At 46.2% G+C, this 27,955-nt stretch overlaps 1 protein-coding gene across 6 annotated transcripts in view; it reads right to left on the bottom strand.

Moving 5' to 3' along the window:
* The window catches only part of LRRC9 (leucine rich repeat containing 9), a 73,157-nt gene extending 50,306 nt beyond the window's left edge, over nucleotides 1–22,851 (bottom strand). For 3 of the 6 annotated variants that reach the window (XR_008331648.1, XM_053397073.1, XM_053397294.1), the window contains exons 1-13: nucleotides 22,761–22,851; nucleotides 21,359–21,448; nucleotides 20,020–20,114; nucleotides 19,318–19,536; nucleotides 18,860–19,000; nucleotides 14,766–14,829; nucleotides 11,192–11,262; nucleotides 10,526–10,708; nucleotides 9,380–9,535; nucleotides 7,788–7,996; nucleotides 6,688–6,819; nucleotides 5,949–6,125; nucleotides 4,603–4,714 (exon numbers count right to left, since the gene is read on the bottom strand). Coding sequence is in view for 5 of the 6 variants with exons in the window: in XM_053397073.1 (XP_053253048.1) it covers nucleotides 4,603–4,714; nucleotides 5,949–6,125; nucleotides 6,688–6,819; nucleotides 7,788–7,996; nucleotides 9,380–9,535; nucleotides 10,526–10,708; nucleotides 11,192–11,262; nucleotides 14,766–14,829; nucleotides 18,860–19,000; nucleotides 19,318–19,536; nucleotides 20,020–20,076 (1,521 nt within the window). In the remaining variant the exon portion in view is untranslated. The remainder of the gene's footprint in view (nucleotides 1–4,602; nucleotides 4,715–5,948; nucleotides 6,126–6,687; nucleotides 6,820–7,787; nucleotides 7,997–9,379; nucleotides 9,536–10,525; nucleotides 10,709–11,191; nucleotides 11,263–14,765; nucleotides 14,830–18,859; nucleotides 19,001–19,317; nucleotides 19,537–20,019; nucleotides 20,115–21,358; nucleotides 21,449–22,760) is intronic. The other 3 variants (XM_053397217.1, XM_053397386.1, XM_053397138.1) reach the window with 3 other exon arrangements.
* Between the last annotated feature and the right edge of the window lie 5,104 nt (nucleotides 22,852–27,955).

Below are 27,955 nucleotides of genomic sequence, written 5' to 3'. Positions count from 1 at the left end.
CCTTCCTTCCCATGGAAAGCTACCATGCTAAGCAAAACATTTCCAGCTCAGCTCTCCCTTATCTCTGTTGGCTATTTTTCTGAGTCATGCAGAGTGACGAAGTGGTTTCACCCTTGAAGTAGATGAAGTAGAATCCGCACTCAAGACTTTGAAGACAACTCTTTGCGGAGGACTTCCGGTCAGCGCCAGTGACAATGGCGGCACTCTTCTGATCCTCCAGGGGAGCCGCTCCGGGAATTGAGGGTCTGCTGCTGCGGCGAAAGCAGCGACCCGATAGAAACCACAGGCAGTAAGAGCCTGTGGACCTGGGATCCGGCTGACACCTTGAGCGCCTCTCTGACTCGCGAGGAGACCTCTTTCCGAGGCTCCGTCGCGAGGTTAGGTGAGTGCGCGGTGGTTTTGGATCAACCGCTACGTTCCCGGAGTGAAGCCGCACAGCCGTTGTCGGAGAGCGCCGGTTTCTTTCTGGACAATTTGGTTTGAAAAAACAACTACCCGTGAGTAGAACCAATTAAAGAGCTAAGATAAGATCAAAGGTGCAAGGACTTAAATATTAATTGGAGTCTTTTAAAAAAGAAAAACTAATCTGGCGTTAATAGCGGGAAGGTTTAAACAGGAAGTCCACCTTCCGCTCTTGTATATCATCTGAAGCAAAGGCACCATAAGCAAAGATCCTGCAATTTTATTTGCAAGTTTAAATATTCGCAGTTTTAAAGTTTTTTCTTCTTTCTGGAGAGTCTTTGTTTTCAACAATATTGGACCTAAAATCTTCTCATCACTGACCTGGGAACAGGCTGTCTGAAGTATTATTTTTTTAAAAAGAAAAAAAGACTAGTAAAATTATTACTATTTGGACAATTGGAAGTGTTAGACGTTTAAAAGTTACAGTTTCATCTTTCCCTTTCTGCATTCAAAATGGAGTCTTGATACATTGTCTTCTCATTGTTTACTTCTTTATGGATCTGACATGGCATTTGGAATATAACTTGTATCCCCCTAGTGGGGAAACTTGGAAAACTTTGAAACTGTTACAAATAACTCTCAGATGAAAGTGGCAAATGGAAGCGTGAGAATTAACCTTGAACAACAAAATGCAGACCTCTGAAGGAATAATAAACCTACTGTACAAGATAAATTGCCAGCTGGAAGACCTTCAAAAGAAACTTGATTTTATAAATGGACGGGATAGTAGACAACAGGAAAAGAACTCTCTTGATCAGGCTGATTTATTGGAAGGAAAGGATGGAGGAGAGAGTGAAGCTATGTTTGAGCCATCTAGGACTGTACAACTGCAAACTGTGGATTATAAATTAAGGACAGATGGTAAAGATATAGCAGATGGACAGGTGGAGACTACAGGATGCCAATCCGGTCTGATCAAGTGGAAGGATCCCGTCCTATATGGATTTTGGGACTGTGGAGATATGAACATGGACTTGAGCTCAAAAGAGATGGATGGACTTGGGGTCTGTGAGATTAGAGGTATTTTGTTATATCTCTTGAAGAGTAACATCAATTATAACCCCACTTGTGGAATCTTGGTTAAATTACAGAAAGATTGCAATTTCAATGCTAGGATGAAACTTTTCAGAGATGAGTCAGACGAAATGAGAGAGTATAAAAGAGAAATGAAAGAGTATAAACGAAATATGCAGAAGGGACTAGGAGGAAATCTAAGAGTCTCTGATATTAGACTTCCAGATTAAGCAACAATATGGAATTTGACGGGAAGGCCAGGCAGCCATTGGGACCAGGGGGGTGATGGGGGGGAAAATTGGGGAAAGCAAAGTGTGTAAATTTTATATTAAGTTTAAAGTTACAGCAAATTGCTAAAATGTTGGTGAAACTATATAACGGTGGATATAGGTTTATTGGACTTTGTATAAATTTGGTGAGACTTTATACAATTACATTTGGATAACTTTGATGTTATTGAAGACTAAGAAAATGTTTAAACATATCAATTAAATATATGGGAGGGATTTGCTGAAACAAGATTTGAAGTGGAATACAAAAGAGGGAGGTGTGAGGAAGTCATAGAAACAAGCAAATGAAAGATGGGTTTGAATGTATTTTTTTTGTTTTCCTATTTTTATTTTTTTTGCTTTTTTCCTCTCTTTTTGCTGTATGTCCTTTTTTGTCTTTTTCTCTTTTTTTGTATTGTTGAAAATCAATAAATATTATTTTTTAAAAAATGAAGACAACTCTTTGCTTGCAGGATGGCAACTATTACAAGCAGTATCATTGTTGTTGTTGCTGTTGTTTAGTCGTTTCGTCGTGTCCGACTCTTCATGACCCCCTGAACCAGGGCACGCCAGGCACTCCTGTCTTCCACTGCCTCCTGCAGTTTGGTCAAATTCATGCTGGTAGCTTCGAGAACACTGTCCCACCATCTCGTCCTCTGTCGTCCCCTTCTCCTTGTGCCCTCCATCTTTCCCAACATCAGGGACTTTTCTAGGGAGTCTTCTCTTCTCATGAGGTGGCCAAAGTATTGGAGCCTCAGCTTCAGGATCTGTCCTTCCAGTGAGCACTCAGGGCTGATTTCCTTTAGAATGGAGAGGTTTGATCTTCTTGCAGTCCATGGGACTCTCAAGAGTCTCCTCCAGCACCAGAATTCAAAAGCATCAATTCTTCGGCGATCAGCCTTCTTTATGATCCAACAGTATCATACATATGTACTAAGTCCAGTGCAATGCGTTTCACTCTCTTGAGTCCAAAAGAGGGTCTTCTTGCGTCTAAAACTCCTCTGAAGCAATCCATAAATTGTAGCTTCTCTGTCCTCTCCAACTCTTCTGAGCAGTGGGTTCTTGGGAGTCTCCACAGTCAGAAAAAGAATGGCAAGTCCCAACCTTCCTACCACTAACTAAGACACAGACATGCTCACTTTTAAAAGCGAGTTAACAAAGGCTATGATTCAGCGTTACTGCGACCTTAAACTGGAGTCCCAAGATTTTGCAGCCGTTCCATTGCATAGGTTTTCTTTTCCTCGTTATAATTTATTCTTTGTAAAATGCATTTTCTACAAATACATTACAAATACTAACAGCATTCTTGAAAATGAGAACATCAGGCTGGGCCAGCCCAGGACACTTTGCCACTTCAGGCGAGACAGAAAACGCCAGACCTCTGTCACGGCTGCTGCCTCTGCTTGAACCAGTTGCAGAGGAGGCAGGAGTGGCAGGGGGCGTCCAAGAATGAAGGAAACAGACACATTGGCAGTGATTGGCGGCAGAGGAGGCTGGATCTGCTGCCTGAGGCAACCACCTCCCCTTGCCTCCTGAGTAGGCCAACGCTGTTGAAATATACTCAGAGTCGAGAGTGGATTTCATGCTCTTTATTCAGCTCATAGTGGTGAGGAGGAATGAAAGTCCCCTCAAAGTATCTGCTTTATATACATTATTTACACAATGGGCTGCACGTGATTGGCTAATTCCGGAATGCTCCTGTAGGCCAATCAGGTTGTGGATTCACTTCCATCTGGAGCCGGATTGGGTGGCTCCTGCAGACCAATCATACTGCTGCATTGTTCTAGAACCAATCAGACTGCTGCATTTTGGATCCTATTCAACTCAGTACATAACAGCTGACTTCAGTGGAGGCACTGGCGGAGCAAGAGGAGTGCGGGAGGAGCGCACCGCACCCGGCAGCGCAATACCGGTGGGGTGCCATTGTGGCTGCTCCCCTGCCCACGCTGAGTGCCATGCCCCCAGGACACGGGCCAGCCCCACCCTGCCTGCTCTCCGCCCCCCGGTGCCGGAGCATGAAGCTTCACCACTGAGTGGAGGCATTTTGTTTCTTTTTTTCCTAAGAAATAAAAAGTAGACTTCAATCCTAAGGTTCCCTCGCTTGCACGATGAAGTGGTACAGTCTGTAGAAGGCTGTACTATGGAACTTTTCTGAAGATGAAGATGCTAATTCAGACCAAACGCTCTGAAGCCAGAGAGACACAAGAGGTCTCCATTTAAACTTCCGGTTACCAAGAAGACCAAACTTTAATAAAGGATGGGGAAAGAATTGTAATTTATCTTGGAGACCACTGTAAGCAGATGCCAACCTTAGCAGGACTGCAATAACGCTTGTAATGTAGCAAGCACTATGGAGACAGTGATGTTATATAAAATATAGATTATTGGGAAAGATGCAGTAGAAAAGATTTAATTAAAAGGACCCATGGAGGGGAGAAGTCCAGAGATTCGGAGGAATCTGTAAATGTGAATGGGTGCGAATAAATACAGTGGTGCCTCGCAAGACGAAATTAATCCATTCTGCGAGTTTATTCGTCTTGCGGATTTTTCGTCTTGCGAAGCACGGCTATTAACGGCTTAGCGGCTTAGCGGCTATTAACGGCTTAGCGGCTTAAAGAAAAAGGAAACAAACTCGCAAGACGTTTTCGTCTTGCGAAGCAAGCCCATAGGGAAATTCGTCTTGCGGAACGACTCAAAAAACGGAAAACTCTTTCGTCTTGTGAGTTTTTCGTTTTGCGAGGCATTCGTCTTGCGAGGTACCACTGTAATAAGTTGTTGCTGCTGCTGCTGTTATACACTTGTAAAATCAAATAAAAACTATTTCAAAAAAATAAAAATAAAATAAACTTCTGGTTACCTTTTTTACTTCCTGGAAGCCATCCTCTAGGATTTGAACCAACTGCTGTTTCTTCAAGGGTACGTCTGGGGGAGATACATAGAAGAGATATTCCAGCATCTTCCTGTAGTTTCTAGATTGGGAAGGTGGGAATAAGAGGGGGGGAGAACACCTCTAGTAGTGGGCACAAGAATGCTCAGGGGCATTAAATGTCTCGGGGTACCGGGCACACCACTCACGTTTGCATATGATTTACATATCAAATGAATGCTTCCGGGAAATTCACAAAGAAGGTGGATGGTGTCCCAGCAGCATTGCACTTGCAACCAACATACTTTTTGAAAACAAAGTTTTAAAAGAGAGGGGCAAAGAGGCATGAGATATCGAGCTTGCTGCCTGGTTCCCTGTAGCTTTGCTTCTCGCAGTGAGGGAACCGCCAGAAGGCCCTCGGCGCTGATCACAGGCAGTGGCGGATCCAGGGGTCTCAAATTTCAAGCGGGGCCCTGTGTAACACCAGAACCTGCCCCCCTACCTCTCCCCTTCCATTCTGCATCATATTAACGGTGCCCCCCACCCCCCGCGACTCCACGCCCAGTGCAACTGAACCAGTTGTAATGCGCTAAATCCGTCTGTGCCACAGATGTGCAGGATGTTGCCTTATCCCCAATCTGGCGATTGGTCAGTTGTCTACCTTGACTGGCAGATGTTCTCCAGGGTTTCAGGCAGAGGACATTCTCTGCCTCATCTGGAGATGCTGGGAATTGAACCTGCGACTTTCTGCATGGAAGGCAGAGGCTGTATCACTGAGCCTTTTGGTGGTGGGCCCATTTTGATCACAAAGAGCGCTGTTAAATCAGTGGAGAACATCCCCTGTCAGTCCAACTCAAGAGTAGACCAACTGAAAGAAACAAACAAATCCATCGGCTCTAGTGGGTCTACTCTGCGTAAGCTGGTATCAGCAAGTGCACATCTGATAGTTGATGGCATCCTTGCGGGTTATTTATGCTACTCGTTTTGTGATGTGGTGCTGTAATAGGGGTCCATCTTTAGTATCTTGTTTCCTCTTTGTTCCCTAACTATGGTGAGGAAATAAGAAGCGTGCTGTGAGTTTTGCACATTCCCTGTCCCCATCTGTCATGTGCAAGTCCGTCCTCCTTTCCTTGGTTCGCTTTAAACCAAGGCAGAACATTAATTTGTGGTGTAACATTAACGCTAACCAGATTTCCCTGTAGCCAAAGGATGCAAACCAACTTTGAACTCCAGTTTAAAAACTCTGGTTAATACAAGGACACCTCACCTTTGGTCAGAATTCACTATCTTGCTGTCTTACTCATCTATAACTAAAAGGAAAAGGAAAACCCACTTACAAGAAATCATTTAAATCTTCTTTATCCAGAAAGTGTTGAAACTTCTCTTCAAATTTCAGCCTCAGAATCCGGTTGTGCACCCTAATGACGCGATTCACTTTCACTCCTGTGATGCCATGGGTTTTGAAGTCCAAGGCGCAAAATCGGGATAGAATCAATTCATAGCAGGAATTAAACCTGTGTTTAAGAAAACAGAGGACTTTGAGGCTGTTGACGGCTGAGGTATGTGCATCAATTGTGCACTGTAATACAAATTTTTAAAAATGTCAGTTTGTATGTCAGTGGATGGCAAAACAGAAGAAAGACTTGTGCACAATAAGCCAATTGCGACGGAACAGAAAATACTGGATGAAATTGCAAATTAACGTTGGAACAGATTAGTGAATGGTTTTGATGACTGAATTATGCGTTGTTTTGTGATGTGCTGTAATTGTGCTGCATTTTGATGTATCTTGATTTATTTTGATTTCTGATTGTCATTTTAAGAAGCTTTGTAGGAAGCCATTTCACAAACAGAAATAAAAATGAACAAATTAAGAATGTGGGTTTTGTGGTTCCATTCTGTCTATTCCTCCCATCTTGTAGCAGAATTGTTTTTGAGTGTTTCTAGATGTTTTAATTACTTTATCTTCTCTGTGTGTACTTAGAGACTTTTGTGGAAATATGAAGAGGTGTAAGAATTAACTTTTTAAAAATATATATCAAGGTTTCAAAACACAGTATCTCAAAACAGCTGTACCAGGCATCGCTGGGGGAGCCTTCTTCAAAACGGGTGTTTCCCACTGTTTCCAGTTCAGTCAGCAAAAACTGCACAGCCAAACTACTGGCTTTCTTCTTCTTCTTGACTTCTCCCTGATAAACGGCTTCGACTCTGCAACAAAAAGAGCAGAATCTGTCTTGGCTGGAAGGACCACAATAAATACCAGCTGGTCCTAAAAGATCTACATTGGCTCCCTGTACGTTTCTGAGCACCATTCAAAGTGTTGGTGCTGACCTTTAACGCCCTGAATGGCTTTGGCCCTGTATACCTGAAGGAGCTTTTGAATTCTGGTGCTGGAGGAGACTCTTGAGAGTCCTATGGGCTGCAAGAAGAACAAACCTATCCATTCTTAAGGAAATCAGCCCTGAGTGCTCACTGGAAGGACAGATCCCGAAGCTGAGGCTCCAATACTTTGGCCACCTCATGAGAAGAGAAGATTCCCTGGAAAAGACCCTGATGTTGGGAAAGATGGAGGGCACAAGGAGAAGGGGACGACAGAGGACAAGATGGTTGGACAGTGTTCTCGAAGCTACCAGCATGAGTTTGACCAAACTGCGGGAGGCAGTGGAAGACAGGAGTGCCTGGTGTGCTCTGGTCCACGGGGTCACAAAGAATCGGACATGACTAAATGACAACAACAACCTGAAGGAGCGTCTCCAGCCGCATCGTCCAGCTCCAAGGGCCTTCTGGCGGTTCCCTCACTGCGAGAAGCCAAGTTACAGGGAACCAGGCAGAGGGCCTTCTCGGTAGTGGCACCCACCCTGTGGAACACCCTCCCACCAGATGTCAAGGAAATAAACAACTATCTGACTTTTAGAAAACATCTGAAGGGAGCCCTGTATAGGAAAGTTTTTAATGCTTGATGGTTTGTTGTGTTTTTAGATGACACGCAGGTTTGCATAATGCTAGGAGCCATTTCGTAAGAGGCAAGAAAAGTGAAGGAGGAACTGAGGGAGGATTAAGGGGGAAGAGAAACCCCACTGTGCATTTCACCCCAGGTGTGGGCAGTGAGCACAAGACCTCCAGACCCAAAGCCTACTCCAAGAGCAGCCCTTGAATATTTCCTGAAACGCACGTACTCCTCTAGCTTTTTGCTCCAGAAATTCACTCTTCTTTTGAGAGCCTCCAGTTTATGCAGAAACCACTGCTCAAGGCTCGATTCCTCTGAGGCCTCATCCGGACTCTCAGCTTCCTCGTCAGATTTCTCGCAGCCTAAGTTTTGGCTCGAAATAGCTTTGCTTGCTTGTATCTTGCCAGAGGCCTGCAGTTCCACCAGTTCACGTTCCAGCTGTTGGAAAAGGAAACGATGAAAAGAAGTACATGAAAACGCTGCAGTCTTTAGGGCTGCACTACGCTTTACGTTAAGCATGTCTTGTATTTTATTTTATTTAAAAGCATACAAAGCACTGAACGCTTTGGTGTTTGTTTCTTTTTCTTTCAGAAGCAGCAACTGCACATTGGCTCAACCCAGTTTGGGAGCAAAACACACATCTCCACAAAATTATCCCATTGAAAAGTCTGCTCTTCCTTTCTCTCTGAAACAAGCAGTACCTTTGAGAGCAAATAGCAAATTGGAGGTGGGGGGGTAGGAGAGATCTGTGGGGGGAAAGTGTTGGAATGAAAGAGTTAACATTGCCTCCTTCTTGCGCTGTTGTTTTCTTCTGGATTGGGGCCCCCGCTGGCTGGTTTTTCCAGAACTATCAGGTGGCCAATGCTAAGCACGCTTCTTTTAAAAAAGAAAGTGTGCTTATCATAATATGCAGTTTGGCCTTTGATTCCCCAAGCCCAAAGACCGAGCAGCTTTCAGAAGAACCACAAAGCCCATCTCTTTGAGATGACCTTCGTATTTGAGAAAAGGTGGGGAAATTTCAGTGGAGTGGCTCAAATGTTCATTCTACAGTGGGTGGGTGATGCTTTTGTTCAGCCGCCCTAACAACTAGGCAGGAACTGACAGGGTCAGAGCCAATTGGAGACAAAATCTGTGCTCCCACTCCTGTTTACTGTGCAATTAACTCTATTTCCAGTGCCGCTTTTCAATCGCACAACGACCCAAAACTTTGTAGATACAGTCATACGTCGGGTTACAGGTGCTTCAGGTTGCGCATTTTCGGGATATGAATGCACTGAAACCTGGAAGTACCAGAACAGGTTACTTCCAGGTTTTGGCACTCGCGCATGCGCAGAAGCACTAAATCACGCTTTGCGCATGCGCAGAAATGCCGAATTGCAACCCATGCCTGCACAGACGCGGTACTGCAGGTTGCGGATGCTGCGGGTTGTGAAAGTGCCTCCTGCACGGATCATGTTCGCAACCTAAGCGTCCACTGTACTGTTTGATACTGGTTTCTCAAAGCAGTGTCACACCACTTGGGAGTACTAAAATTTCTAACCAGCGCAAACAGCTTTGCACAGGTTAAAGGCAGCCCCTGCTCTGTCACTTCTCCCTGGGCTGCACACAAACAGAAACTTAACTGAAGCCATGCTGACCTGAACGGGGTGGGGGGAGGTCTGTGAAATGCATGGCTGGGGTGCAGGGGGGGAGACCCCTGCCCTGTAAGGCAGCAATGGGAGCACACCTAAAATCCAAGCTCACTGCAACTAAAACCGCCAGTCCCAGAAGCAGGGCCCAACCCAAACACACTTGGCTGACTCTGCCAACGGCTGTGCTTACATTCTTGATGTTGTAGCTGAAATGCTTTATGCGGTCTTCCGGAAGCTTCTGCAGCTTGTGCTTCCTCTCCTTTAGCTTTTCGAGCTCCTCATTAAGCTGCCGCTGGGCGCTCTTGATGCGCATGTTGTAGAACATGACCTTTTTCATCACCATGGTCTTCGAAAGATAAAAGGGAAACCAAACAGGGGGAATGTGGAGGGAACAGTCATTGCGCAATGTCACAAAAACCAACCATGGCAACCAAGATGATGATGATGATAATTATTATTATTATTATTATTAATAATAATAATAATAATAATACTTTGCCCATCTGGCTGGGTTTCCCCAGCCACTCTGGGCGGCTTCCAACAGAATATCAAAATACAATAGTCTATTAACCATTAAAAGCTTCCCTAAACAGGGCTGCCTTCAGATGTCTTCTAAAAGCCTGGTAGTTGTTTTTCTCTTTGACATCTGGTGGGAGGGCGTTCCACAGGGCGGGTGCCACTACCGAGAAGGCCCTCTGTCTGGTTCCCTGTAACCTCACTTCCCCCAATGAGGTAACCGCCATAAGGCCCCCGGAGCTGGACCTCAGTGTCCGGGCAGAACGATGGGGGTGGAGACGCTCCTTCAGGTATACAGGACCAAGGCCGTTATTACTTTCAGATGTGGCAGGCTAGCTCAGCTGTGTTTGAGGTCCCTCCAGCCCATTTTGGTTAGAAGAAGAAGAGGAGGAGTTTGGATTTGATATCCCACTTTATCACTACCCTAAGGAGTCTCAAAGTGGCTAACAATCTCCTTTCCCTTCCTCCCCCACAACAAACACTCTGTGAGGTGAGTGGGGCTGAGAGACTTCAGAGAAGTGTGAGTAGCCCAAGGTCACCCAGCAGCTGCATGTGGAGGAGTGGGGAAGCGAACCCGGTTCACCAGATTACGAGTCCACCGCTCTTAACCACTACACCACACTGGCCCTGGAGCTCCACCTCAAAATCCTGCTCTGATGCCACTACCACTAGTCATACTGGAAGAGCCGCATTTGAGGAGACCTATCGCTGTGAATCAAAGCAAACTTCCCCCTCCCCAAATCACACAGATGTATTACTGTCGGACATGCCAACCAGGCGATCCTATGTCTAATAAAGATATTAGGGAGTCTCCACTGACCTCTGCCAGCTCCTTGATCTGTTTGGAGGATACATCGTACGTGTCGAGCCTCTGGAGCTGAGGGATGTGATACAGGACGTGCGTCGCGTAATTGCAAAGAAGGCAAACCGGATTGGGGTCATACTGAGGGTCGTTCAGGCAGAGATCCACTAAACGAGGCAGCCTGGCCAAATTGGTTATTTCCTGTTGAGAAAAGCGGGGACAACAAGATTGTATGCCTCCTAGCGCATCCCATATTCTGGGCGAGATCCAAGCGTGCCGACTCACTCACACGACAGAAATCTGCTTCTCACGCCATCTCACGCTTCCAGCCCCACAAAATCTGCTCAGCAGTGGTGGTACATATGTAACATGAAGCATATGTAACCCGAGGTACCACTGTATTAGCAACCTCGATGGTACCCGATTGCCTTTAAATGTTTTTAGGTACTCCAAATATTTGTAGATTTTTTTTAACGGCTAAAATATCTTTTGATTTTAGTTTAAATTTTATTTTTTAGTTTAAATTTTATTTTTTGAACATGTTGGTGTTTGCTGCCCTGGGCTCTTTCGGGAGGAAGGGGCAGGACAGAAATGGCATACATGCAGTACATAAATAAATAAAGTAAGTAGGCAGGGATTTAGCCTGAGCACCATGAGCCGTGGCAGCCAGACTCCAGCACAGACCTTAAAGGATGATATTCGGTTGCCAGACAGATTTAATTTTTCTATATTTGCACTGGGATCCAAGCGATATCCTAAAAAAGAAGAAGAAGAAAATCACGTGTGACAGGGCTTGGTTCCTGTTCCTGCACTCTCTTCCTAGCTGCATTCCAAGGACTCCCGGCCAATTGTAATATGGACAGATCTACACCATCCATTTAAAGCACATGCAACACCAATGGCTTCCCCCAAAGAATCCTGGGAATTGTAGTCTGTCAAGGATGCTGGGCACCGTGGCTTCACGAGCATGGAACTACAGTTCCCAGGATTCTTTGGGAGAAGAGAGGCACTTTAGCTGTAGGGTGTGGATCTGCCCTATGGAAGGGCCTGTGCTGATGCACTGAAAGAATACCTAACAGGTACATACCTGATGTATGTGCGACTGTTGCATCCTGGTCCGGGAAGAGTAGCTGTGTTTGCCCGTGTTGCTGCATGGCAAACGAGTCTTGTTGCAGATTAAAGACTCATAAATTATTACATAAAGCTTTCGTGGACCAGAATCCTCTATATTGGATGTATTTTTTTATTTGATTCATTTATTTATTCAATTCATACACCACCCTATACCTGCAGGTCTCAGGGCGGTTCACAGGGTGCATTTAAGTGCAATCCTCAGTAGCTGCAGCCAAGGATCACACCACATTGCCATATAAAGTGGACTCTCATCCATAAAATGTCTTATGCCATAAAGCAGTTGTGAGTCTTCAAGGGGCCACCAAGACCAGGGCAGAACAAACCACAGACACTTCCAAAGCCTCGACAGGTGCAAAGCAGAAGGAGTGTGAAGTATGCAACTTTCTTTTCAAATCCAGTTTGAGAAACAACGTCCCTCCCGTTATTTCTGTTGGGACGGAGAAGGTGCCAGCTTCTCATTATTTTAAGCCAGGGGTAGGGAGCTGGGTGTTGTTGAACTAAAACTCCCATCATCTGGCCAGTTTGACTAGAGCCGATGAGAGACAGGAGTCCAGCAACGTTTGGTAAGAAGAATTCAGAAGAGTATTACGCAGCCCTTTAAAGACCATATACACTAAAACAAAGCCATTTCCCGTCCCCGGGGAGATGACATTGCGGGCTGGGAGCAAGCCTCCCCACGCGCATGGGGCAGGATAGCCCCTGCACCATTGGTTGGTCTTCGGCCGCGTCAACCCAAGGCTGTCCAACCTGGACGGTCCGGGGGCGTGGCGCGGGCTATTTAAACTGCTCACGGCCGAGGACATGTTCCTTTTCTCCCTGCTCAGTCAGTTCTCCCGCCCTCCCTCCATTAGGTTAGGCTCTTTATCTCCTGACCTTGCTATGGACTTCAGTTGGTCGCCTGTTTTTTAACAGGGGCCTGGCAGGAATTTGTTCCACTTGGCAAATTGGCATCGGCCATTTGGTTTTTCGCCTACCTCATAGCAATTCTGTTGAATTCAAGCCAAAAGCCAGAGGAATTGGCCACCCTCCAGGTGCCCGGCTTGAATCCTTGTTGACCTCCCTGTCAGCGACTCCCGGCAAGACCAGGGGAGGTCTTCAATCGGCGATCCTCCTCTAACGTGAGAAGAACACACCACTTCTCCCCCTCCCATTGCCAGGGAGGGGAAAGAGACAGACAGAAATGTATTTACATGCCTTTATTCCTGTCTTTCCAGCAGTACAGAGAAATCGTGTCTGAACTCTCTCATCACCAACTGCAGAGAGGGAATAACTCCACCCATGTACTTCCAGTACAGGGTCATGTGACACTCTGAGCTAACATCCGGTGCTCAGTGCACTGAATAGACTGTCCCTTGTTCCCACGGTACAGTCCCATAACATCAACATCCTGTTTTGCATTCCAGCCACCTGGAGCTCGCTTCTGCATTGCTCCTTTTTCGTAACAACAGGGGTGTGCATAGCAATTCGTCACAACTTTTGTCAGGTTTGGCGGTCAGGCATTGGAGTATTAGGCTGAAGGGGAGGGGAGGTAGTGTCCATCACCTACCCCTCCTATTTCAAGGGTATTCCGTTAAATGAATCCAAGGGGCGTGGTCCCGTCCAAAGCCCCAGACGGGGGGGGGGGGCTAGAGCCATGGCACAACCCCTAGCAGTGACCCTGGGGGAGTTCCTAGTTGATGTGCATCGGCAGGGCTCCCCCTTCTGGTAATCAACCCTTTCAAGACTCCTGCAGATGGGCAGGAGTCAGATATAGACGTGTGGTTTCCAATGCCTAAGCCAATACCACTCACATTGCGTGGCGAGATCCCGCCTTCCACTAGTAGAAATAAAGACAAAGGACACAGTAGACGTTCTTTATGTACGCTACAACAGCAGCAAGAGTTCTTTTAGCAAAGTATTGGAAGACACAAGAACTACCCACGCTGGAAGAGTGGCAGACAAAGGTGATTGACTATATGGGACTGGCTGAGATGACTGGCAGAATCCATGACCAAGGAAAAGAGACGGTGGAAGAAGACTGGAAGAAATTTAAAGTTTATCTTAAGAACTGTTGTAAAATTAATGAGTGCTAAAATGTCATGGGTAACGGAAAACAGAATTGCAGCGGTAAATGATTGGGTAAGAGAAAAAGGATTAAAGAAAGTGAATTATAAGTAATTGAAATTAGGGGTTGCTGAAAAAGTTTAAAACAGGGATGCAGAAAAGGGAGGCATGGGGAAGTCGTTGAAATTAGGCTTAAGAAAAGGAGGTTATGAAATTATACGTGTTTATATGTTTGTTTGTCTATGTATTGTGTGTTGTAATGTGTTTTAATTCATGTTGGAAAATCAATAAAAAATTTATTAAAAAAAAAAAAGACAAAGGACACAGTAATTTAGGTTAATGGGCTAAAATTAGGCCACAACTTTATTGATTACAGGTGATGAGCAGTATTGGCTTAGGCATTGGTCCTATCGACTATCCAGCTTCAGCCTGATTGCTTGAAGACCGGGAAGGGTTAACACCAGCAGGGGGACTCCTGCTGATGCACGTCAACTAGGGACTCCCCCCGGGGTCACCGCTCGGGAGCGCGCTTTAGGCCCTGACCTCCATAGGCTTCAGATGAGGCAACGCCCCCCGGAATCCTTTACCGGACTACCCTTCAATACAATACCCTTCAAACAAACGCAGCTGACACGACCGAGGATTTCCCAGATCGCGCCTCCGTGCGCGTGTTGGGGCGTGATGCCCGCAACACCACCTCCTCCCAAGGTCGGAAGTGGCTTTCTGTAACCAATAAAGTTGTGGCCTTTTTCGCCCATTAACCTAAAATACTGTTTCATGTGTCTTTATTCCACTTCCCGGGAGGGTCTGGGACCTTGCCACACAAAGAAAGGCACATGCATTCCATCTTTAGCCTTAGCAGCAAATGTCGGTGCAGAAATTGCTGAGTGGGCTTTGGAGAGTCCCCAGTCTCTTCTTGCCTTTGCCTCAGCAGTTTTCCTCTTCTCCCCCAGTATCATTTAGAAAACTGCCCACAATCCCGCCCCAAGACTTGTCCTCTATACTTTCCGCAACTACGTATATGGAATTTTGAAAACAGCTGTGCAGAAACGTGACTCGACATTTTAAAAGCATCACCTACCAATCTTGCCAATTAAATTCCCCGCGAGATTGACATCCTTCAACTTCTGCAGCGTACTCAGCCCCTGTAAACATTTGTAAGGAACAGACTTCAGGGTCACGGAATACCTCAAAGCTTTAATAAATGCAGGATTATTCCTGTCGGGTGACAGTGCTGATCACGGAATGATGAGGTTTTTAATCAATCAAGTTTAGTTCTTCAGACATGACATGTGCCAACTTACGTTAGCAGAACAAACGCTTTTGGAAATGTTAACATCAAACTGCACATCTAATATGCTGTGATAAATACATTCTGTGGCACTTTGAAAACTAGCAAGTGGGCTCCAGCCCAGAAAAGCTTATCGATAATGTAATGGTTCTAGGGGTTGCTCGTGCGTAAATCAGTGCCAACACTTGGCTGGGTTGCCTGAGTGAACCTTTTCTGTGCGGACAGTCACTCACCCGCGACTGTCTCAATCACTGGCAGAATCCGTCAGTGGGCGTTTCTTGAACTTCTTCCAGCACAAAAGCTCTTTGACGCCTAGTCTCCTCCTACTCTCCCTGCGTGGAAGCCTTCTGCGCAAGAAGGGTGTAGGCAGTGGAGCACCCTCACTCTCCCCACTGGTTCCCGGCAAGGAGTCATGGGACTGCCTCGCCGATTCCATCTGCCCCCCTTCTCCACTGGTGCTACACTGATTCTCTTCCCCAGAAAACGGGCTGCCTCTCCCCATCCCGGGACGCTCTTCGGAATCCCTCTGGAGCTCTCTCTCTCTCTCCAGCCCTGATGGCAGTTCCCTGACAGATAACAAATCTCTTAAGTCTTTATGGTGCCACATGACTCTTTGATAACAACTTTCAGAGGGAAAACAAAGAGTTTAGGTGATTCTCTACCTCTTCACTAGTGCTCAACAATCTTGGGCAGTTTCTTGGGCTTAAATTTAGTCTAATGGCTTTCCTTAAACGATTCCTGGGTGTGAGAATCCTCAGTTATAGGCCAATAGTCTCCCCCTGCTACTGAACCACAGTTCACTGGGTTCTCTGGAAAGACAGAATGTCAATTTTTAAAAATCAGCTGAATGGTACAATCGTATTACCAGAAGCAAAGGTAAAGGGCCCCTGGACGGTTAAGTCCAGTCAAAGGTGGTTATGGGGTTGCAGCGCTCATCTCGCTTTCAGGCCGAGGGAGCCGGCGTTTGTCCACAGACAGCTTTCTGGGTCATGTGGCCAGCAGGGCTAAACTGCTTCTGGCGCAACAGAAACACCAAGACAGAAACCAGAGTGCACGGAAACACTGTTTACCTTCCTGTCACAGCAGTACTTATTTATCTACTTGAACTGGTGTGCTTTCAAACTGTTAGATGGCAGGAGCAGGGACAGAGCAACAGGAGCTCACCCTGTCACAGGGTCTGGAACTGCCAACCTCAGAAGTAAGCACCATTCAGCTGAATGGGACTTACTCCAAGTTAACTGTGTATGTGATTATATTGCATTTATATTACACCTTGCATTTATATGGCACCTTTTCTTCCATCATGGAACCTAAGGCGATCTATTTGTGGTTCATGGAAAGCCACTCATCCAAAACACAAACCAGACCCAGGACTCCTTAGCTTAAGCAAAGTGGTGCCTCCACGTGCCTTCAGACCATACCCTGAGACTACATTCAGACCCTAAACTACATGGCCACAGTCTGAATAAGCCTCCCTAAGTGAAAAACATTCTCTCAGGGTGTGCTTCCCCCCCCCACTGACTGAACATAGACCATGGATTTCTCCACTCCCGAGCCCCCAAGAATTGAAAACAAGATTGAGGTTTGTAATATACACACGTCCAAGCTTCTGCCTCTGGTATGCAGGTCTGGTATTTCAAAAACCTGGAAAGCCTGTCTGACCCAGAGATGACAGTGGGAGAAACGATGCAAAGCCTCTCTCAAGAGTAAAAAGGTAAAGGCCCCCTGACAGTTACCGTATTTTTCGCTCCATAAGACGCACTTTTTCCTTCCTAAAAAGTAAGGGGAAATGTGACGCGGCCAGTCAGTCCCTTCTCCCTCCTCGTAGAAAAGCCCGCAGGAGCCGTGCGCTCCTTAAAGGGTGCGTGGCTCCTGTGGGCTTTTGCGGGAGGTGGGGGAATTGCCATAGCCGCGCACAGCCTCTCCCGGCCGGAGAGGCTGCGCGCGGCTATGGCGGAAGCCAAGACAGACAGCGGGATGGATCCCACTCGTTGTCTTGGCTTCCTCTTTGGCTCTTTGGGTCAGTGGGGGGAATAATATTTTTTTTCTTGATTTCCCCCTCTAAAAACTAAGTGCACCTTATGGTCGGGTGCGCGTTATGGAGCGAAGAATACGGTAAGTCCAGTCGCAGACGACTATGGGGTTGTGGCGCTCATCTCGCTTTACAGGCCGAGGGAGCCGGTGTTTGTCTGCAGTTTTTTCCAGGTCATGAGGCCAGCATGACTAAGCCGCTTCTAGCGCAATGGAACACCGAGACCAGAGCAGCGCACGGAAACGCCGTTTACCTTCCCGCCAGAGCGGTACCTATTTATCTACTTGCACTTTTTGGCATGTTTTCGAACTGCTAGGTTTACAGGAGCTGGGACGAAGCAACGGGAGCTCACCCCGTCACGGGGATTCAAACTGCCAACCTTCTGATTGGCAAGTCCAAGAGGCTCAGTGGTTTCGACTGTTCTGTGTCTAGCCAAGATTGCATTGCTATACAGGGACCATATGCAGTTGTTACATATTTTGCTCAGCGAGTTCCAGATCATTTAGCACATCCACAATTGAAATGAAGCTTCTCAACACTACCTGGGCAAACAGGACACAGGAGATGAATGTTGGCTGGGCCATCCCTGTACTAATGAATTGAATTTATCGGATTTATATCCCTTCTTTTTGTCCAAGGAGCTCAAGATGGTGTGCATTAGGGGATGGGCGATTTCTCAATATATCGTCCAAAACCGGTTTGAAGTCCGTATCGTGATATTAGTTTCATAATTGTTGACCTGGAAATATATGGTGTGGGCAGGTCAGTGGCTGTGCTATGCAAATATCACAATGTGGGGGAAACCGTGAAGCCAACCAAAGCCTCTACAGAGCTCCATCCTTCTATCAGACATTGTGATATATCAGTATATCACGATGTTTATCTGGTGATCTATCGCAAAGTTGAAAAGCACATATAGCCTTGCTCTCCGCCTCTATGTAATTCCATCCTTATTTCAGACATTGTGATATATCAATATATCACGATGTTCAGCTGGTGATATATTGTGATGTTGAAAACCAGGTATCACCCAGCCCTAGTGTGCGGGGTTCCCTCCTTCCTCATTTAATCCTTAGAACCCTGTGAGGTAGGACTAGAGGCAGTGACTAGCCCAAGGTTACTCAGTGAGCTTCATAGCCAAGCAGGGATTTGAACGCTGGTCTCCCTGGTCCTGGTCCAAACTCTAAACATTCTACTGCACTGGCTCTCAAGGACACCTGTTCAAAGGTGCTTGTGGCATCACTGTGACATAGCTGTCAACTGACAGATTTGAAAATAAGAGGCCAGCAGCCTTGAAAATAAGGGATCAGCAGCCAAAATAAGGGATTTTCCTGGCACAGGTATGTTCAACTTCTGAGCCCCCCCGAGCCAAAGGCAGAAAGCCCAGCCAGCAGCCAAACGAAGCCTCAAGTGGTGGTTCCCACAGCGCAGCAACCCAGCAAAGGGGATGCAGAAAGGAAAACCACTGTCACCTCTCCGCTGGGAAGCGCTGAGCAAAGGTGACTTGACCGACTTGATCGGCACAAGGCATGCAAGCTCCACCCCCCAGTCGTTCTTAAGACTCCTTATTGGGTGAGCAACACAGCCAAGCAACACAGTTGGAGCCTCCCTCCTCCCTGGCCAGCAGGCAGGGAGGGAGAGGAGCTGCTTCCTTTGAAACCCGGGAAATTTAAGGGACATCATCAATAAGGGACAGCAGAGGGACACAGCGCTGGGATACGGGACTTTCCTGCCAAATAAGGGACGCTTGACAGCTATGCGCTGTGATAACATGCACAAATTGTCCTGCCCCAACCAGAAGAGTCAGACAGGAATGAATGGCCAAAACAAACAAACAAAACCCCAGGCTCACCTCTATTTCTCTAATCTGGTTCCCATTAAGCCAAACAACTTCCAGCTTTGTTAGCTTCTCCAGATTCTCAATAGTTGAAATCATGTTGCAATAGAGGTAAAGCTTTTGCAGCAAAGCACATCTTTGCAAACCATCGATCTTCTGAAAAGAAGGGAGCGTGCGTCAGTTTTAAGCACCAGCCGAAAAAGGGAGAAAAGTGCACGCTTGAGTAAAATTACCTGGTCGGGTGAAATCCCACCAATCGCAGGCCCAAAAAAGATGTTCCAGCCAGCCAATCAGACATGGTCTTTTCCAGGAAACTCAGTTCCCTTACCCCTTTCACCCCCTCAGTGCCCCCCCCCGCACACACTCCTGGTCTTCAAAACGAGAGGGAAAGCCAGCTGGTCAAGGGCCCACCCACCCTTCCCAGCCCACTGGAAAATAAAAGGCTAAAATAAAAGCCTATTAAGCCCACTTACTGTCAAGCAGCATTCGGCCACCCATAGCTCTTTAAGTACCAGGCAGTACTGCAGGTCAGAAATCTCTTGGATGGCCTGTCTGACGAGAACCAGCCTCGTTAAATTGGGGAAATGTGACAGGCCTACTATTCTGGGGTAGCCGGAGAAAAACATCTCCAGGCTCCTCACCGAAGATCCCTCTAGGTCAATTCTGTCATAAGACAGTCCATTGCAGGTACACTGGAAGAAGAGAGAGAGACACAACCACTGTTACTGACCTCCTTCTTGATGAGAAGGAGAAGTCAAGCACATGCCAAAATGTGTTGTCATTGGCTATGTTTAATAATAATAATAATAATAATAATAATAATAATAATAATAATTTTTGTTTCTACCCCGCCCTCCCCAGCCAGAACCAGGCTCAGGGTGGCTAACACCAATAAAATTACAATAAAACATAATAGAAAAAGAAAAAACAGTTAAAATACGGGTTAAGACACAATTTTAAATGTGGGTGTCAAGGAGATAAAGAACCATACAACTTTTAGAAGACATCTGAAGGCAGTCCTGTATCAGGAAGTTTTAGTCTGAGCCAAAAGGGCACTTCTCATGTTTCTTAGACAAAGGTGAAAGTACCCTGGACCTCAATCAAATTCAGAAAAAAAACAGAGTCAAAATATGATCAACTATACAATCAATTACAATAATAAATCAAAGAGTTACCAGCTCTTTAACTATTTCATCGGAAGGAATCTGGTTTTGATTATCACTTTGGATCATCTTCTGAGCATTGCAGCTTAATGGTCATAGCACAGGATCTAGACAAGAGAACAGCAAAATAATTATCTGCTGAGAAACCAGACACATAAATGTCAAAGCCACTGATCTTAGAATAAATGGGAAAAACAGTGTTCAATAATGTTAACTTCCAGAGCCATCACCTTGATAGGCCCACATGAAACAGGCTACAGAACCAAGAGAAAAATTATGTATTTCAGGTTTGGGAATGCCTGTTTCCTTAGATAATACAAAAGCGGGGACAAGGGGGAGAATCTCCCCTCCCCTCCTGTCCCATCCGATTTTGCGCCAGTTCATGTGTTCTCAGCTCCGGTTTCAGATCCTGTGATTCAAAGACAGCGGGGAATCAGTGTGGAAGAATAACTGGGAGGGGAATGGAATGGTTGTGGCTCCAACTTCCACAAGTCCTGTGGTTCTGCTTCACCTGAGTGCACCCAGGGGATGATCTCCAGGCATCCTACATGTGTCAGAGAGGACCAAGCAGCTACCTTTCTACATGCAGGGAGCTCTGTTCATGTGGAGAGTTGATTCCCAGCTTTCCCATCCCCAGGGTGGTGCGGGAGGTGGTAGAGGGGGAGGATGGGGAGGAGAAGGACCATGTAGTATATATTGCCACACCACTATTTACATCTGGAGAGAGGAGCCTCTGGGGCACCCAAACAGATGAACCATTTCCACTGAATCTCCTGGTATTTCTACATTTAGTTGGAAAGAGCTGCAGGGCCACTCAAACTGAACCAGGCAGAGGTAGGAGGGGCCGGTGTTAACCTTTCTGTCCTATTCCATTTCCTCAGTCTAAGGTCACATATGCACCATACATTTAAAGCACATGGCTCCCCCCTCCATTTTTTAAACAGTAACCCATATAAACAATAGTTAAAATAAATGAATATGCAAGACTCCATAGCAACCTCCAACCTCTGGAATTCTCCACCTCATAAAGTGCATCTGCCTCTTCCATTGCTGTATTTTCATACAGCTTTTCCCAATAACTAGGCTATTATGTGTATCCTCCTCACTGTTAAATATTTATATGTCTGCGCGCATATATGGAGATTTTGATTATTTGCATTGTGTTTTACTGTTTTTTCATTATATTCCAAGTATTCACAACTTTGGGGACCATGGGGAACAAAAAGCAGCATAAGAATAAATAACAATTTAATGAAAATCAGGAGGAAATTCAAACACGGGGGTTGGACTAGATTACCCTTCGGCTCCTTTCCAGTTCTATAATTCTCTGACTCTAAGGTGTCAGACATACCTCTTTGGGGAGGGAGTTGCACTGCTTAGGAGCTGCCACAGAGAAGGCCCTATATTTCCTTCCAGTTTGCTTCCAGTGGATTCGAAGACACTGTGAAACACATAGTACAGCGTCCAAGGATGTGAGATGCAAAATTCCTCACTGAAATGTCCCACACAAAATCACCTGGTGACCTCAGGCACACAACTATTTTCCCTTGCTCCCACCCCAACAAAGAAATCTGCAATACAGAAACAACAGTGACACACCGAAAAGGCTGTTATGTTATCACTATTATTAATAATGCTAAAATTTGCAGTATATGGCAAACCTGGGAAGAACTTTAAAACAACAATATTCCAAAAGAACTCCCATTAAACAATACAAAACAAAGGAGCATTCCTTAACAATATATTATGATTCCACACTTACAATCACTGACACAGGTCACAATCTCCATTCATTCCGGCCCCTTCCAGCCACCTCAAACCTGAGGGTTTTGTTTTATATTTTATAAGGCCATTACAAATTCTTTTAAGCAGCAAACTAAATCCCATCTTGGCTGCGAATCCTGGAAAACTTGCTCCCTGCCTTGTGTACTTTTTGATGTGGTTTTTTTCTCTTTTTGTACCTTTATTTTTAAATCTGTTACAATTTACGTGGAAATGGTTCTGTTTGGTTGTGTGCTTTTTGATGCGTTTTATTTATTGTTTATTACTACTTACGCTTGTATTTATGTAAAGCTTTCTGCATGGTGTAAGCCACCTTGAGCACGGTTGCAACCACGGAAAGGCAGCGAGAGAAATAAAATGAGATAATGGACTCAGGTGTGGAAATCTGGTTTCTGGGGACACTAAAAAAAGACACCTTCCCCCCAAAGTGCAGGAAAAATGTCCACCTTCTTTTCTACAACAGCTGCAATCCTAACCCCACTTACCCGGGAGTAACATCCACTGAAATCAATAGGGCTTGCCTCCGAGTAGACATTTTAAAGTTTGTTTTACTGATTTATTACATCTGTACGCTGCCCTGTATCGGAAGTTCACAACACATATAGAAAACAGAAAATTTGCAGCGCAGCAAAAGCAAAACAAGCCAGTAACCCCACATGGCCAGGATTGTGCTGCAGCACCTCAGTTTTTTTCTGTTTTTTTTTTAAAAAGAAACAGTGGGCTAAAGCAGGGTAACTAATCCGGGGTAAGAGACTTCATGCATGCTCTCCTAAGTTGCGGGGAGAAGCAAGGAAGAGGATGTGAAATGCAGCTGCCCCATGGGAAGGGGAAACAGAAGGAGGGTAACAGCGAGGTCAGTCCCTTCCCTCTCTCGGGCGGGGTGCCAGATATGGGGGAGGAAGGAGGCGCAAGGCAGTTGCCTAGCAACGGCAGGTAACCCACTCCTCCTCCCTGGCGGCCGCTCAACCTACCTGGAGCCCAGAGAGATGCTGGCTGAAGCCAGGCCGGGCTGTGTATCGTGAGCGGGCCCTGCCGTCGCCTAGGCAACGCTCCTCCTCTCTCCCCGCCCGCTGCCTAGCAGCAGCCAACCAGCGTCGACAGGGAGGCAGGGGCGTGTGTGGCGTCACAGGGTTCCACGCACAGACTGGAAGGAATGAATGGAGCGGCGGGCAGGAGCTTCCATTCAACATCGCTCGCCGCGCTCGCCTGAAAGGGCGCGGTCTTACCTGACTCCGATGGGACAGGTGTTCCGGGGCGGGTGGGTTTGAAGGTCTGGAGCAGGTTCATTAGGAAGGAAAGGCAGGCAGGTTGCAATGGGGGTTGTTGGTTTCGTGTTCTGCTCACGGGTAAAATAAAAATAATTATTTACGTTACCATACGATAATTTTTATTGTCATTGTCCCATACAGAACAACGAAATTGAAAAACTCTACATCATACATTCGAAAACCAACAAGCCTGCTATCCCAGCCTCGTTAGCCCCCTAAGAACTCACATAATTAAATACAATATACTCCCATAGAGACTACCTTATACTGCGTTTAAAACCAAAATCGCATTTGGATAGAAACTTTCTCAGGCGGCTAGTCCTCGTCTTTATAACCCTGTACCTTCTTCCAGAAGGCAGAAGCTGAAAGAGATCATTTCCAGGGTGCGCACTATCCTGCGCTATCTCTGCAGCTTTCTTATGACACCTGGAAGCATAGATTTGATCTAAGGTGGGAAGAGTGCACCCAATTATTCTCTCCTCAGTCTTTACAACCCTGGACTGCCTTGTTTTTCCCCTGACCGTGCAGCTCCCAAACCACACACACATACCATAAGTTAATACACTCTCCACAGTACAATGGTAAAGCGCCATCAACAGGTCCTTTGAGAGATTATTTTTCCAGAGGATTCTCAGAAAATATAACCTCTGCTGTGCTCTCTTCATCAGGTCTTTGCTGTTTTCTCCCCAGGTTAGGTCATCTCTCAACTCCATTCCCAGAAATTGAAACACTGAGACCTGTTCCACACACTTTCCCTCAATAGTAAGTGGCTGAATATTCAATTTACATTTCCTAAAGTCCACAATAATCTCTTTTGTTTTCTTTAAGTTAAGGAGTAAGTTGTTTTTCCTATACCACTCCCTCAACTGCTCAACTTCCTTCCTACAGGCCGCCTCCCCCTCTCCAGCTGTGATTAAACCAACCACCGTTGTATCATCTGCAAACTTAATGATCTTATTTAGTATATTTTTTATTTGTTTATACACCATCTTTCCCCCCTATGGGACTCAAGGCGACTTTTAGACAAAGCAAGACTCGCTAAAAACAGCCATAAAAAAAAAAAAAAATACTTGGGCTTGCCGATCGGAAGGTCGGCGGTTCGAATCCCTGAGACGGGGTGAGCTCCCGTTGCTCGGTCCCAGCTCCTGCCAACCTACCAGTTCGAAAGCACATCAAAGTGCAAGTAGATAAATAGGTACCACTCCGGCGGGAAGGTAAACAAGGTTTCCGTGCGCTGCTCTGGTTTGCCAGAAGCGGCTTAGTCATGCTGACCACATGACCCGGAAAAACTGTCTGTGGACAAACGCCGGCTCCCTCTGCCTGTAAAGTGAGATGAGTGCCGCAACCCCAGAGTCATCTGCATCTGGACTTAACTGTCAGGGGTCCTTTATCTTTTTTTACTTCGATAAAATCTCAGGCAGCCTCTGGCAATTTCCCCCCATTTTATTTTTGTTGCATAAAATTGGTGGTTAAGAATAAACCAAAAACTCTAAAGTGGTTTAAAGGTAAAGGTAAAGGGACCCCTGACCATTAGGTCCAGTTGTGACCGACTCTGGGGTTGTGGTGCTCATCTCGCTTTATTGGACAAGGGAGCCAGCGTACAGCTTCCAGGTCATGTGGCCAGCATGACTAAGCCACTTCTGGCGAACCAGAGCAGCACACGGAAACACCGTTTACCTTCCCGCTGGAGCGGTACCTATTTATCTGCTTGCCCTTTGAGGTGCTTTCGAACTACTAGCCTTATTCTCCTCCATGAATTTGTGGCATCCTCTTTTACAGGTGTCCAGGTTGGTGCTCATCACTGCCTACCTGCCATGGGAGCAAATTCCATTGTTAAAATACTTCTTCACACAGCACGCAATTAATTCTGTCTGTCCTGAATCTTGCAACATCCTGCTTCATGAGATGATCCTGAATTGCAGCACAGTGGTACCTTGGTTCTTGAACGCCTTAGTACTCAAACAACCTGGAACCCAAACACTGCAAACCCAGAAGTGTTACGATTTGTGAACTTTTTTTTCAGAAGCTGAACATGCTCCATTTTGAGTGTTATGCTTCCGATTTGAGTGCCACATGTCCATTTTAAGTGTTACGCTGAGGTCTGTCTGTTTTTGCTATTTATTTTGTGTTTTTGTTTTTGCAGCTTTTTTGTTTTGTTTTTGTGACTGTGTGGAACCCAGTTCAGCTACTGATTGATTGATTGATTGATTGATTGTGTGAGTGCAGTACATTGTTTATTGCTTTCATTTGATGGATCAGTGGTCTCGTTAGATAGTAAAATTCAAGTTAAATTGCTGTTTTAGGGGTTGTTTTTAAAAGTCTGGAATGGATTAATCCATGTTGCATTAATTTCTATCGGAAAGTGTGCCTTGGTTTCGGAACACTTTGGTTTTGGAATGGACTTCCAGAATGGATTGAGAGTCAACATACCACTGTAGTATGAAGAAGAAAAATGTCTCTCTACCCACGTTATTCACCCCACCCATCATCTTACACACCTCTGTCATGTCCCCTTTTATACATCTTCCCCCGTCCCCATTAAAAGGTCCCAACCGCTGCGACCTTTCCTCACTTCATCCCCTTCACGGCCTAGGACCCTCGTACCTATGGGACCGCCTCTTCCGGTATGCCCCACGGAGGACCTTAAGGTCCATAAATAGCAACACCCTAGAGGTCCCGGGCCCTAAGGAAGTTAAATTAGCCTCAACCAGAGCCAGGGCCTTTTCAGCACTGGCTCCAGCCTGGTGGAACGCTCAGTCTCATGAGACCAGGGCCCTGCGGGATCTGATTTCTTTCCGCAGGGCCTGTAAGACAGAGTTGTTCCGCCTGGCCTTTGGCTTGGAATCAACTTGATTCCCTCCTCCTCTTTCTTCTTTTCTTTTTCCTCCTGTGATGAGGCTGCATTTTAATGTTTCAATGTTGTATTTTAATCTCGTTTTTAACTTGTTTTTATTATTGCTTGTTAGCCGCCCTGGCTGGGGGGGCGGGGTAAAAATAAAATTTATTATTTATTATTATTATTGATCAGTTTTGGTTGCCCTTTCCTGAATCTTTTCCAACTCACTTTCCGAGGCAAGTTCTGGTCACTTAGGTGTGAGCATGTCCTGCTTAAGTCCGTAGGGTTTACTCTGAGTAAGTGTGCATGGGTTTGGGCTGGTGGGAGTTGCTTTCCAAAATATCTGGGGGGCACCAGCTTGGGGAAGGCTGCTCAGGCAAAAGGACATGCTCCTCAGGAGTTCTTCCTCCCTTCATATGTGAGAAGCGAAGCTGAACCACACATTGCCTGGCAGTACTTTTACACATCGCCAGGTGTCACTGTTATTCACACATTGCATCTCCCGTCCATTTCCGTGATTTGCCTTGCAAGTTCCTCTAGCCCTTATCAGTAAATCCTCTATTGTGCTGGTACTAAATTTGTTGTTTTTGTTGTTTAGTCGTTTAGTCATGTCCGACTCTTCCTGACCCCATGGACCAGAGCACGCCAGGCACTCCTGTCTTCCACTGCCTCCCGCAGTTTGGTCAAACTCATGCTGGTAGCTTCAAGAACACTGTCCAACCATCTCGTCCTCTGTCGTCCCCTTTTCCTTGTGCCCTCCATCTTTCCCAACATCAGGGTCTTTTCCAGGGAGTCTTCTCTTCTCATGAGGTGGCCAAAATATTGGAGCCTCAGCTTCAGGATCTGTCCATCCGGTGAGCACTCAGGGCTGATTTCCTTCAGAATGGACAGGTTTGATCTTCTTGCAGTCCATGGGACTCTCAAGAGTTTCCTCCAGCACCATAATTCAAAAGCATCAATTCTTCGGCGATCAGCCTTCTTTATGGTCCAGCTCTCACTTCCATACATCACTACTGGGAAAACCATGGCTTTAACTATACGGACCTTTGTTGGCAAGGTGATGTGTCTGCTTTTTAAGATGCTGTCTAGTAAATTAGAGGTGCACAATCAATGCTTTGCCTTAGCATGCACTGTTCATGTGCTCCTAGCCATAAAATCATAGGGTTCGAAGGGACTCCAAAGGCCATCTAGTCCAACCCCCTGCAATGCGGGAATCTCAGCTAACACAGCCACGACAGATGGCCATTCAACTTCTGCCTAAAAGCCTCCAAGGAAGGAGAGTCCACAACCTCCCATGGTAGTCCATTCCACTCTGTTATTATATTATTATAATTCCAATGTTCCTCTTTATTATCCCACTGCTCCACACTTTTATTATATTAAAAGGTAAAGGTACCCCTGCCCGTACGGGCCAGTCGTGTCCGACTCTAGGGTTGTGCGCCCATCTCACTTAAGAGGCCGGGGGCCAGCGCTGACCGGAGACACTTCCGGGTCACGTGGCCAGCGTGACGAAGCTGCTCTGGCGAGCCAGCACCAGCGCAGCACATGGAAACGCCGTTTACCTTCCCGCTATAAAGCGGTACCTATTTATCTACTTGCACTTAGGGGTGCTTTCAAACTGCTAGGTGGGCAGGAGCTGGAACCGAACGATGAGAGCTCACCCCGCCGCGGGGATTTGAACCGCCGACCATACGATCGGCAAGTCCTAGGCACTGAGGTTTTACCCACAGCGCCACCCACGTCCCTATAACAAACACTCTGTGAGGTGAGTGAGGCTGAGAGACTTCAGAGAAGTGTGACTAGCCCAAGGTCACCCAGCAGCTGCATGTGGAGGAGCGGGGAATCGAACCTGATTCACCAGATTACGAGTCCACCACTCTGAACCACTACACCACACTGGCTCACTTTTATTATATTATAACAAATTAATAATAGCATCCTTTTTTGTGTCACACAGGGCCCCAGAATGGGGCTAGATCACATAGGTGCCAACTCCCTAGGGTCTGAGCCAACTCCCTAGGGGTCGAGGTCCCTTTGCCCCCCAATAGAATATTTGAGGGAA

The sequence above is a fragment of the Podarcis raffonei genome, chromosome 1 (assembly GCF_027172205.1).
Source record: "Podarcis raffonei isolate rPodRaf1 chromosome 1, rPodRaf1.pri, whole genome shotgun sequence".
Classification (NCBI taxonomy): domain Eukaryota; kingdom Metazoa; phylum Chordata; class Lepidosauria; order Squamata; family Lacertidae; genus Podarcis; species Podarcis raffonei.
This window is presented reverse-complemented; position numbering and strand designations above follow the sequence as displayed.